Source organism: Argentina silus (assembly GCF_951799395.1).
Source record: "Argentina silus genome assembly, chromosome: 2".
NCBI lineage: Eukaryota > Metazoa > Chordata > Actinopteri > Argentiniformes > Argentinidae > Argentina > Argentina silus.
In genome coordinates, this window is record NC_139656.1 from 29337945 (window position 1) to 29350766 (window position 12822).

Consider the following 12822-nt stretch of genomic DNA (forward strand, 5'->3'; position numbering starts at 1 on the left):
TATGGAGGGGCTGGTGGGACACAGGTCAGGTCAGGTTAGGGGGAGTATGGAGGGGCTGGTGGGACACAGGTCAGGTCAGGTTAGGGGGAGTATGGAGGGGCTGGTGGGACACAGGTCAGGTCAGGTTAGGGGGAGTATGGAGGGGTTGGGGGGACACAGGTCAGGTCAGGTTAGGGGGAGTATGTAGGGGTTGGTGGGACACAAGTCAGGTCAGGTCAGGGGGAGTATGTAGGGGTTGGTGGGACACAAGTCAGGTCAGGTCAGGGTAGGTTAGGGGGAGTCACAGTCTAGGCATGTGAGTGAGTGTGCAGTCTTGTGCAGCCTCTCTCAGTCTGAAGCAGGGGAGACAGGTGGATGTACAGTAGAAATGGGAGAACGTAATTGCTCATTGTAATGGCGGGGGGGAGGTCAGGTCAGCCAGTCAACAGTGCTGATGATGAGTTTTTTCCCACAGGCCAAAGAGGGTGACCTGGCCATAGTCAGCCAGGTGCTGGACGACCCAGGCTTAAACTCCCAGAGGTTCCAAGAGTGGAAGCAGCAGCACCAGGAGCTGTTTGTGGACATCTGTGAGTTCAGCTCAGCCCCAGTGGAGCCCCACCCTGAGGGCTGTGACCTCTCACCCCTGTCCCCGCCTCTGATGATGCACACCCACTCCTTCATCGAGACTCACGTCTGAGGCGCTCAGAGACAAGAGGACAAGGAGACACTGTGGAATCATGACATCACCTAACCCTGACGCTAACCCTACCTACCCCCCCCCCCCCCCCCAGCCCCTCCCCCCTCCCCCGCGCGCCCCTAACCATCCATGCAGCCAGGATCTACGGTCACTCCTCAAACCAGTCACTGTAATATGTGTACATACCGCACTGAGGTCAAACAGAAGAGAGAGATGGTGTATATATGCTGTATATTGGATCAAATAAGGCCCTGTGGGGTGCCATTCTGCATGCTTGAAGAGAGACTATCATTCTTCATGATCTTCAAAACAGAAAATGCAACAAATGATAGATTGGAATAGAACATAGACAACAAAAAGAAAAAGAGGACTGTTTTGGGCTGTTTGCAGTGCATTTTTTTTTGGGTTTCTTCTTTGATTGTCTTCACATTGTCATTTAATTCCTTGCTTAGAAGGAAAAAAAAAAAAAAAAAACGTTTCTTTTTTTTCTTTTCTTTTTCATTTTTCCCTTTAATGCTGCTTGAAGTGAGAGCTGTGTAGCGATGAGCTATGGGCATCATTCTTATTACAACAATGCACCTCCCTACTGGGCCTGATACTGTGTGAAACTGACTCCCCGGAGCAGAGAGAACCTCTGTGTGTAAGTGTGGAGGGAAGACAACGGGTGTGTGAGAGAGAGAGAGGTGCCTCAGTGTATACCGTAGTTAATGAAGCTCAGTAGGGTTTTCTTTTTTTGTTGTACGTATGAATGTTGCATGTTTAACATGTATGTGTATTTATGTACTGTACGTTTTTTCTTTTTTTTAAAGTAGTTTTACCAATCATAACTCACCGGAATGACTCTTTTTACATTACTGATGTGTCTCTTTGTAAGTTAGCTATTATGATTTTACCCATTATTATAGCATATTTTGTCAGTGAGATTTATTTTTGGAAATCAAACAGCTGCATGGTAGTGAACATGTACATGTGCCATGGGGGTTGAGAAATGTGTTAAAGAAAATATGATATCGTTTGCATAGCAACACCCTCTATTTAAAACTGTGAAATATATACTTGTGAATGCAATCTTTAGATTCTGTGTCCACAGAATCTTTTTACTTATATTTTTCATAGAAAAATGATATAAAATTCAGAAAAACATTGCGTCTCCTGAATGACTGTTTTTGCTTCACTCCAGCTGTGACAGAAGTTACCTCCTGATCTCTGGGATTGTTCAGGTTCTGAGTTCTAATCACCTTGTCACTTCTCCTTTTGTGTCTTTGTTTCTTTTCTAAGTGAATGTATGGGCTTATTTTCAAAGGTATCCCAGAAATTGTGTACATGTCATGTATGTGTCCTCAAAAGTTATTTATTTATATAAATTGAGAAGTTGGACTTTATTTGCATTCTGACTGCGCAAAATACACGATCAAAATCTTTGACAAACTTACTTGTCTATTTTCAGGCCTATTTCCTTGACTTTCTTTTACTTGTGAAAGAATATGTAATTTTTAATTCCAATGTTTTCCTTTGTGCTGCTTGATGTTTGTACCCCTACTTCTGGCAGGATATTGACATTGCTTCAGCTCACCTGCATCCAGATACCTGAAAGGCCTTTAGGCGTCATGAAACTTGTTATACAGTATAGTCTACTTCAACATATACAGTATAACTACACAGGCCCTGCATTATGTTTGATTACTTGTCATATTAGACATAAAGTAGGCTACTAACATACATTTCTTAAAGAGTGTCAGCTTTTACTCTCAAGTTGTTGCTCTAAATTTTCGAATTTTATGACTAGCAGTACATGTATTGTAGAATGTATTTAATTTAACCAGAATGTAATTGTTTTCGCACAATGTTTTGAAACATTGTACATGAAATCTGTCCAATCTGTCCAGGGTTCCACTGTGTAATCTTGGAGGCGTGCACCTCATAGTACACTGCGCAGGTGTGTAGCTAACATGTAAGTTGCACTGCGACATTAAAAAAGGAACATATTGCTCTTTTTTGGAAGTATATTATTATCTGTTTATCTGTACAATAACTGATTAAAAAAGTGTTATCGAGAAAGAGAAATACATTTATTCTTCCTATGAATCAAAAGTAGCCTTTTTGTTTTCAGAAATATATACAGTATGAGGTTGTAAAACTTAAGTTGTAAAACCAATAAACTGAATTACTGCACAAATGAAAGCATTCCAGTTTAATTACTTTGATTACAACTAAATCAAAATATGATTCTAAAGCAGTGTTCAAACATGGTCCTATGGACCCCCAGAGTGTGACAGGACGTGGATGAGTGGATTAATTAACTCTGCTTTAAGAAGTGGAGAACAGACATATTTTCTTCATTCCACGTGTATTATTGTTGTAGCATTTTATTGTTATTAAATGCTGCGACAGCATAACCAAAAAGCAAAGCAATGACGGAAATATCATACAACGACGAAGGGACGCGTTTTCCAATGATAAAGTTCGTTCCTTACCGCTCTCGGTAGAACACTGAGGGGGGAGGTACCGTCATGGCTACCACGGTAAGTGTTGCTGATATGGAATTAATACACGTTTCACGGAGTTGGAAGTGAGAAGCTGAAGTCATTGAAACAACCTCTAGCCGTTAACCGCATGTGTTCATTATTTGTCTGTAGATGTTGACCTAAATGATGTTAGTACAGCATATTGGATCCACGCCCCTGGAACTAGAACATGTTGTACAGACGCAGCTCTCTGTGGTCGTCCATAACCTCTGAGGAATATGTGCATTTAAACCAACGAACTATATTTATTTACACACTTAACAATACTTTAGACAATAGCCCGATGTTGTCCTGTATTTCAGCATTAACAGAACAGATAGCTCTTTAAATCACATTACATAAGATTAAGGTGACCTCTTTGTAATCTGTCCTTTTAAAGCTGCTCGGTTTAATTGAATTCTAATATGAGCCCTGCATAACAAAAGTCAAGGAGCAGCCCTCAGTATAATACCTACGTTTTTCATAATACATGCATTGTTGGCTTTTGGTCCAAAAGTAACGATATAATTCAGTAAAGTAAGTAGGCTAGTAGTGGTGTTATAGTTACTGTCTGCACATATACAGTAGTTGTAGCACTGAATTATGTGCATTTAAAGAATTGCGTTTAAACTCAACTTTAGGCCTGTCCTAACAATGGTCTGTGTTATTGTGTACTAACTCAGCTTTAGGCCTGTCCTAACAATGGTCTGTGTTATTGTGTACAAACTCAGCTTTAGGCCTGTCTTAACAGTGGTTTGTGTCATTGTGTATTAACTCAGCTTTAGGCCTGTCTTAACAGTGGTTTGTGTCATTGTGTACTAACTCAACCATAGGCCTGTCCTAACAACAGTCTGTGTTAGTGTGTACAAACTCAACTTTAGGCCTGTCCTAACAGTGGTCTGTTGTGGATGCGCATTCCTGCAGGTGGTGAAGCTGGCGGCTGTCCCAGCAGCAATAGGATTGGCCTCCTTTAGAGTTTATGCCATGAGTGAGGAGAAAACCCAGCTGACACAGCTGTTCTCCCCAAGAGAGGTAACGTGATGCAGTTTAAGACGTGTAGAAACAGCATTTCTCACAAACATCACTGTGTGTACATACTCTATGAGAGTAGATGATTGGGTCTCATACACCCTCTCATGACTCTTGTTAAACCAATGACACTTGGCATGGAATGGCATTATCAGAATGCTACCTAACCAGGTCTCTGCCCAGTCAACGACTTACAGAGGCCTGGAGATATGCTACATCGGCATATTAAGTTCAAGTTTATTGATCATTACATGCTATACAAGCATACAATGCAACAAAATACTTGGGGCAGAGCTGCTCATCAACATCAATCAACAACACAATGTAATTGAAGATAGTAAAAACAATCACAATAACATGAGGTGATTATACAGCAGCAGGATTTATTCAGGAGAGGGTGTAAAGTGCAGTGTGTTTGACGATCACGGATTCTATGTTTCTGTCCTCAGCTGTCCATCTATGCTCCAGACCCTCCGGCAACACGCTTCATTGATGAGCAGCCAGGGCCTCTGCAGAGGGGGCTGGGGGTGGTCCGGGTGGGCCTACAGCCCTATGTCAGAGCAGTACAGGTACTGGATAGACCTATGGACTCTGATCATGACCCCCCCTATCACTATTGACTATTGGTGGTATTGCATGGCTGATGTCATTTATTCTTGTAAAGTGATGGTGGTATAGATGCAGAAAACACGTGAGTGTTGTATCTGACATTTATGATAGTGAACATGCACATACTGAGAGGTGAGGAACTGTTACTTTTGTGAGGAGATGATAAAAGGTATTGGGTTTTCTTAAAATGGCAGCTTTTTTTTTTTACTTTTCCTGACCCCTTGAATGTCAGCCCTGTCCTTTTGTTTTGCAAACAAGTTCTATTTTGTACTCATTTTTAACCATTTTTTTCCCAGGGGGCTTGTACGTCTGTCAAGGTTGGAGCTCTGTCAGTGTATACTGCTGGACAAGGTGAGGTGTGGGGGGATCTGAGGGTGTGAGTCTCTGTGCTGCAGTCTCACAGTCTCCAACCGCCATTGTCCTATGTTTATTTGACCTAGATACCTATCACTTCCTGAGGGATCCTCCACCTGGTTTTCTGCCGAGGGTGGGGCTGATCACAGTCTCTGGGTTAGCTGGTCTGATCCTGGCAAGGAAAGGTATGAGTTGCTTAATGTTTGGCAATACCCCCATTCTAAATAACATGTCATATTTATTGGATGGACCAGAGACAATTTGCACTGGAGATATTGAATGGAGTCAGAGCACTGGCTTTAAGGTGGCTACAGTTAGGTAATCAAGAGGTCTAGACTCTGCAGTACAATTTCTATTGGCTAAATGTTGTGGTATCATAATGGTTCTGCCTGTATCTGACTGGTTGTGATCTGTTCAGGGTCCCATCTGAAGAGACTGGGTGTTCCTCTGGGAATGACCGCTGTAGGGACGGCAGTGTGTTACCCAACTCAGACCGTGGGTGTTTTAAAGGTACAGTAACTCCATAGATGAACGCATCAACACTTTTTCTCCAGTGCTTTTAAGGCCCTGTGCCTTTGAATAGAGATGATAAATCACATTTCTCTCATGCAATATTGAAAGACAAACTGAGCAAAACAAGAAACCAATAAACTCTGATGTACAGTGTCAGGGAAACAAATGTGATGTAACTGGTACTCTGGTGCGTGTCTCTTCTGCTGTAGGTGACTGGACAGAAGATGTATGCAGCCAGCCAGTGGACCACCACATCTGTGGCATCAGTATTTAAATCAAAGCCAAAAGAAGTAACGACTCCACCTGTCAGTCTTGAGGTACTGTTGTTGTACTACTGACTATTCTAGCAAACTATAAACTACTCTACAGAGATAGAAGCTCATTTTAAAAGTCTTGCCCATGCAAGTAATTTTGAAATAGATGTAATCTCTGTCGAAAGTATGCATGTTCTGTAGGAGTATTCTAGTTAGGTCATGCAAGGAGTAAGTATAAGGATAAAGTAGGCTTGACAGTGTTTTGGGGGTTTCTTAGCAGCAAGCTGCACCTGCAGCTCCGGTCCCTGTGTCAGAGGGGGTGCCAGCCAAACCTCTCCCAGAAGCTGAATCATCTGAACCAGCCACGCCCGCTGTTGACCAGGCTCCCCCCTCCCCATCCAGCTCTGCCCCTGCCCCTGTAGAGGAGAATGGGGTTGAACCTGCTCCTCAGCCCACCACAGAGGTTGTTGAACCTGAGCCGGCCTCTGTGGTGGAGCCTCTGCCTGAGCCAGAGTCTGACGAGCTGGCCCCTCCCCCCGAGACTGTGCTTGTGACTGCTGTTGAGGCTGCTCCCGTAGAAGAGGCCGCTCCCTCAGAAGAGGCCGCTCCCGTAGAAGAGGCTGTCCTTGCCTCTGTGGAAGAAACTGAAGCTCCACCTTCTCTTGCTGAAGAAACTCAGGCTCCTCCTGTGGAGGAAGCTGCACCTCCTGCAGAAGAGACGACTCCTTCACCAACAGAGGAAGCTGCCCAATCCCCTCCTGTTGAGGAAGCTACCCCTGCACCCCCTCCTGTTGATGAAGAACCATCCCCACCCCCAGCAGAGGTTACCCTTCCACCTCCCCCTGCCGAGGAAGCTACTCCTGTAGAGGAAGTAGCAGAAGAGGCTGCTCCTGCACCACCACCTCCAGCAGAAGAGGCTGCTCCTGCACCACCACCTCCAGCAGAAGAAGCGGCTCCTGCACCTCCAGCAGAAGAGGCTGCTCCTGCACCTCCAGCAGAAGAAGCGGCTCCTGCACCTTCAGCAGAAGAGGCTGCTCCTCCACCTCCAGCAGAAGAGGCTGCTCCTGCACCTCCAGCAGAAGAAGCGGCTCCTGCACCTCCAGCAGAAGAGGCTGCTCCTGCATATTCAGCAGAAGAGGCTGCTCCTGCACCTTCAGCAGAAGAGGCTGCTCCTCCACCTCCAGCAGAAGAGGCTGCTCCCGCACCTTCAGCAGAAGAGGCTGCTCCCGCACCTTCAGCAGAAGAGGCTGCTCCCGCACCTTCAGCAGAAGAGGCTGCTCCCGCACCTTCAGCAGAAGAGGCTGCTCCTCCACCTCCACATCCAGCAGAAGAAGCGGCTCCTGCACCTCCAGCAGAAGAGGCTGCTCCTGCACCTCCAGCAGAAGAAGCAGCTCCTGCACCTCCAGCAGAAGAGGCTGCTCCTGCACCTTCAGCAGAAGAGGCTGCTCCTCCACCTCCACCTCCAGCAGAAGAAGCGGCTCCTGCACCTCCAGCAGAAGAGGCTGCTCCTCCACCTCCACCTCCAGCAGAAGAGGCTGCTCCTGCACCTCCAGCAGAAGAGGCTGCTCCTCCACCTCCAGCAGAAGAGGCTGCTCCTTCACCACCTCCTCAAGCAGAAGAGGCTGTAGAGGAGACTGCTCCTCTAGCTGAAAATGCTGCTTCTCCCCCCGTAGAGGAGAGCCCATCTCCACCTCCTACCCCGGCTGAGGAAGCTGCCCCTGCATCCCCTCCTCTAGAGGAGGTTGCCCCTCCATCTCTAGAGGAGGCTGCCCCTGAAGCTCCTCCAATTCCAGCTCCAACAGCACCTGTGGTTGTTGAACCTGCTGCAGTCGAACTCACCGCTGGTTAGTCTCATCAGCATATTTTAATCAAAACAATTTGTATCTTTTTCTAATATAAGATTCTTGATGGTCATTATAAAGAAATGAATGTTTCGTTTTTTTGTGTTATTTCAGAGAAACCACACTTTACCCCCGACCCCGCACTGATGGACCACGGTCAAGCCCACCCTGAGGATGCTGACCTCTACAGCACACGAGGATGAAGAACAGGAGGAGGAGGAGTGGGAGTAGGAGTGGGATTTGGGAGGTAGGGCAAGGATAAGGGAAAGCCACAGAAATTGATATATTGATACGATGTGTTTAATCTACTCTTCAATTTTGCCGGTGCCTATTACACTTACCTCAATGATAGGGAACAGTCAGTCAAATAATGTGAATTCTATCTCTGTTTTGAAGCGGAGGAGCCTATGATTAAGGTTAGGGTTACATATATACACCCACAAGTTACAAGGTGCATCCCAAAGTTACCACAGCCTTCAGAGTCACTACACAAGGTTTATTTTCTGTGAATATGATCTGTGAATTTGGTTTATCAACACTTTTATACTGTGAAAGTTGCTCAAAAAGAAACCCACTCGGTTGCTCCACAAACTGGACCATTACACACAAGTATTCATTGTACCTTTTTTGTATAAGGGAACTGTTGTTCTCTGTGGTCATTATAAGTATACTGTAGAGTTTTCCTTCTATGATTTGTCGGGAGAGTCTATGCAAATATTTGTTGTTTTTTTGTGACAGTTTTTTCCACACACATCCATGTTTTCAAGACCTTATGAGTTGAAACTTTTTTTATTAAAGTGAATGAGTGTGTTAGACACTCCTCAACAACCACCAACCCTTGAGCTACCAGTTATGTCATATTATGAACTGGAGGGGTTGATATGTGTTTTACGATCATGAATGATAAACTTGTACTAGGTGTCAGTTCAAACTTCAAACAGAACTTAGTCAATGTGTTTCTAAAATGCATCTTTCTAGCAACTTTGGACACATTTCAGCGGTTTTGATAGTGTTTTGTATCCATTATTTAATGACAGAATTTAGATTTGTATACGTTTGAATGCTTTTCCTTCACAACCTCAGCAGTCAGATGTCTGTCTTCACTATGATAATCATATTCAGATGTGTGTTCTTTTGTGCAATAGCATTGCCAAATAGGAAATAAAGGCATTTTCCTTGATCTGCTTCATTCTCGCTTTCATTTGCAATGGTTAGGTGAGTAAAAAACGTCCTGCATGAAACTATGGTAGTTATACTCTAAGTATTTAACATGTTTTGGGGAAAAAAAACAGTCAGTTGAAAGACATGAGCAGACATGAGATACCGAATTGAGAGTACAGTATGTGAGTTTGATCAGTCCTTCTGAATGTGTGCCTTTCTGTATTACAATATTGACCTCAGGGATGTAGGGTTGACGTAGTGTTTTGGGAGTTCCAAGTTACATTTCATTCTGACAAGCTATTTGTTTGAAAAAAACATGCTTATCCTTAGTCTAGAGTTTTATTTGGTGTCAACCAGTAGAGGGCAGTAATGCATTGATTTCAGCCATTTGGGCAAAACCCTCGTGGTAATAAACCAAGGCACGTTTTGAGCAGTGTGTCTTAACTCCAGTCCAGGGGACCCAAAGAGAGTGTAACCTTTTGTGACGTTTTGTTTTAGCCTAGCAAAATTAAACTAATCATCAAGATTAGATGAGTTTTAGATGAGTTGTGTGTTTGAACAGAGCTGCAACAACATCACACACACACACACACACTCAATCACTCACTCACTCACGCTCTCACTCTCTCACTCTCTCTGGGTCACCAGACTGAGAAACACTGGCTTAGAGGCAAGTTGTTTTTAAGAGGAAATTTGGAGTTAAGGAAGAAAGATAGGTGTGCTTGATTCTTTCCACCACAAGCCTCTGGTTACGCTGTCAAGCTCATGTCCTCAAAACGATGACTTAATTGTATATGTGCAACAGCTGAACATGGTATATCATACTGTTAGGTTGAATTTGATTACTAATGTGTTCAGTTCTTGTCCCATCACGGCTGTGGGGTTTAAGGCTGACCTGTGCCTCCCTCTTTTACACACTCACCAAACACTCCACAACAGGGGCATCTCCTGCCTCCCCCATGGCTGTCAGGGAACGGAACATTATAATTAGGGCTTGATAGACTGCAGTCTGTGCGTCTTAATTTCCTGTGTTTCATTATCTTTGGCTTCACTGCTTGTTCCAGGAGAGCCTCAGCCTGAATCTGATATGTGTGCGTCTCTATGTGAGTGTCTGTTCATCCATAAACACAGCATGAGGCCTGTGCATACGGAATGTGACCTTTGGTCTGAAATCCTGGTGTGAGACGCCATGCTGGATTATTAGAATTTTGTAAACAACAAGTTCCCCTTCCTGGTTTTAATTATCACGACATGTTCAGAGTTTGATTGTGCTGCAATGCCAAAGTGGCCACTAGGGATGAAATGCAAGATTTGTCATTATATCTGTTCCCTTTAGTATTCACTTCACTATGAATACTGAGGACTTAAATTAGTCAAACCAAATTTGTTGTGTCTGAGGTGGAACTATCTACTGTCTGCATCACTATTCTATAAAAGGATGAAAACTTGCCGTGATTTATGTGTAAAAAATAAAGTGTCTCAAGGTTTGTTTCAACATTCTCAAGAAATGTCACTGGGGAGACATTTCAGTTCTGGATGGCTCATGGTCCACACATGTGTTTAGAGGATTGTACATTGACTTATAGATAGGCCTACTCCCTAAGGCCTTTGTCGAGAATGTTTTAAAAACACATTGAGTAGATTGCTTATTATGATGATAAACAATCGTAACATTTTCAAGTCTATTCCTGCCTGTATGATTTCCTTGTTAAACATAAATAATCTACTTTCTGTTCTCCCCTGGGTATGGCTGTCAGCTTTGAGTCAGTTGGGAAACATCTGAGAAAGAAAAGGGCAGGTTCTTCGTCAGACTTACTCTGGTTGAGAACACTCTGTCCAGGACTTCCTAACACTTCATGGGAAATAGGCTAGAGCATTTAACGTTATGTAGTGTTGCCCAACATGTACTGTACAGCACAGTGTACACCGTATGTGGTTTGTATACAACCAAGAGTCCTTGGGGGGTGGGGTGGGGGGGAGGTCATGTACTGGATGTAGCAACTGTTGAGGGATGTTGGTGGGATAATCCCAGAGATCCCATGGAGATAGAACCCCCAAAGAACACACTCTCTCTAGTCATACAATTGGCAGATGCTCCCTGTGGTATAGTTCTGTATGTGAGAACTGATGGGAGATAAATGGATGTTTTTTTCACTTTATCTCTACATCGCCTCGAATTGGTCAGTCCCGTTGCCGTAGAAACGGGACATTCTTTCTCCCCTCTCTGAGCCACCAGCGGGGTCACAGTACTTGGAGCGAAGGCATTTTTCTCCCCTTTGACATGGTGTCACTGTTTTTATCGCTCCCCAGGCTCTTGCTCCCCCATATTTGCATCCTGTGCCTTTTCTGGTCCCACAGTCACGTTCTCTTTTTTCCCCCACTGGCAACAGGCAGATTCTCAGGGCCCATATTTATTTCCACACCACCATATTGAAAAAATCGGCTCTAAATGGACTTCCATGACTCATGACACATGAGACTTAAGACTGTCTACTATTGATGTGAACAGTCACAGAAATAATGTTGTTTTGTAGGGGGGTATTAATAAGGAGGAGCCTCTCTGGCCTGATCAGCGAACACTGCTCTCTGCATATCTTGCACTGCATTCATTGAACATTTGCACTACTACTGTAAATTAACTACTACGGTAAAAAATATTGTACAATTGTCATTGTATTGTTATTACAGTCATGTCCTGCTACACTGCACTCTTCTGCACTATTTTTGCAGTAATACTGTCATTGCTTTATTATTACTTTATTGCGGTATTATAACTTTATTATATTGTGTTGTTGATTTACAGATTTATTGATTGTTGTTCTACGAGGAGCAGATTCAAAAAGCATTTCACTATATCACTTACGATGCGATGTACGTGACCAATTTGATTTGCTTTGGTTTAATAGCCCCACTTGTAAAGGAGTGCAAAGCCTATGTCTCTGGTGCTGTCATGCACAAGTGACTGCTGTGTGTCACATCGGATGACTGACCTACTTTTCCGTGTCCCCATCGATAGCTTTGCTAGTGTGAGATAGCAAAGTTCGCTAGTTCTGGGTGTCATGGCTAAGCTTTCCCACAGCAACCGCAGTGAACTCTTGCAGTTAATTAAGGAAGCTATGAATTTATCTCGCTGACCCATTCTGTTTGGACATATCTATGCTAAATATTTGTGTTAGTGACCCTGTAGTTGAGTGGGGGGTTTTACAAGTAATAGCTTGGTGATCCACATGTTCTATTCATTTTGTTCAGCCCTTATTGCAGTTCAGTAGTCAAAGCTAAATACGATACAGACGTGGACTGCAGGGGAGGCTGGTGGAGGCAGAAATTGGAGGACAGGCTCATTGTAATGCATGGGATGGAATGAGATCAAACACAAATGTTGTTTGATACCATTGTTTGATACCATTCCTAATTTCTCACCATCACCTCAACTGTGCACATCAAAATGGGAGCTTTTGCAGCATTGAATGGAGAATAGCAGATACATTATCTACAAGCTCTCAAATTCACACAAGGTGTCAACTCTTCAGTGAGATGAGGAGTCCAAACAGACTATTTGTGGAACTGTGTTAGGCTCTGCTAGAGAAGAAACACTGAGTTGCACCCCTGATTGCGCCATTAACTTCAGCCTTCTCCATTCAGTGGGGCCTTCCAGATGCGAAGGTCAAAACTGCTGTCCCTAAAGGCTTAAACGTGAGAAGCAACCAGCCATCTCCACATTCCCCCCCCTAATCCAATACAGACATGTGCTGGATTACACAAATACTGCATTTTCCCATGTTCCAGCACTGCCAACTCGGAGAGCCTAAGTGGTGAGGCACACCCAACGGTATACATGGATTTAATTCTGGAACTGAGAACCCCCAAACCCTGAGGGCTTT

At 44.0% G+C, this 12822-nt stretch overlaps 2 protein-coding genes across 5 annotated transcripts in view; both read left to right on the forward strand.

Moving 5' to 3' along the window:
• Nucleotides 1–2840, forward strand: part of LOC310825035 (connector enhancer of kinase suppressor of ras 2) — a gene marked incomplete at its 5' end in the record, with an annotated part of 37893 nt that extends 35053 nt beyond the window's left edge. Inside the window, one exon of the mRNA XM_083697455.1 lies at nt 455–2840. Coding sequence (XP_083553581.1) covers nt 455–676 — 222 coding nt within the window. The 3' untranslated portion in view covers nt 677–2840. The remainder of the gene's footprint in view (nt 1–454) is intronic.
• A 323-nt stretch (nt 2841–3163) lies between these two features.
• Nucleotides 3164–8960, forward strand: LOC310801434 (uncharacterized protein). Of its 4 annotated transcripts, none has more exons than XM_083665465.1 (9): nt 3164–3198; nt 4105–4212; nt 4659–4778; nt 5115–5169; nt 5259–5357; nt 5591–5682; nt 5895–6002; nt 6217–7783; nt 7895–8960. In XM_083665465.1, exons 1-9 carry the CDS (start codon nt 3187–3189, stop codon nt 7981–7983), a joined length of 2250 nt encoding a protein of 749 aa, XP_083521591.1. In that variant the 5' UTR covers nt 3164–3186; the 3' UTR covers nt 7984–8960. The 4 variants fall into 4 exon arrangements, with proteins under 4 accessions (XP_083521591.1, XP_083521592.1, XP_083521593.1 ...); XM_083665466.1 differs by having other exon boundaries at nt 6220–7783; XM_083665467.1 differs by lacking the exon at nt 3164–3198 and adding an exon at nt 3216–3329.
• Nucleotides 8961–12822: the final 3862 nt, after the last annotated feature.

Excerpts from the sequence above, each read along its gene's own strand:
- LOC310801434 (XM_083665465.1), top strand. Across the intron at positions 4,213-4,658 it reads AGCTGTTCTCCCCAAGAGAG|CTGTCCATCTATGCTCCAGA; the intron begins GTAACGTGATGC and ends TTCTGTCCTCAG. Across the intron at positions 5,683-5,894 it reads AGACCGTGGGTGTTTTAAAG|GTGACTGGACAGAAGATGTA; the intron begins GTACAGTAACTC and ends CTTCTGCTGTAG.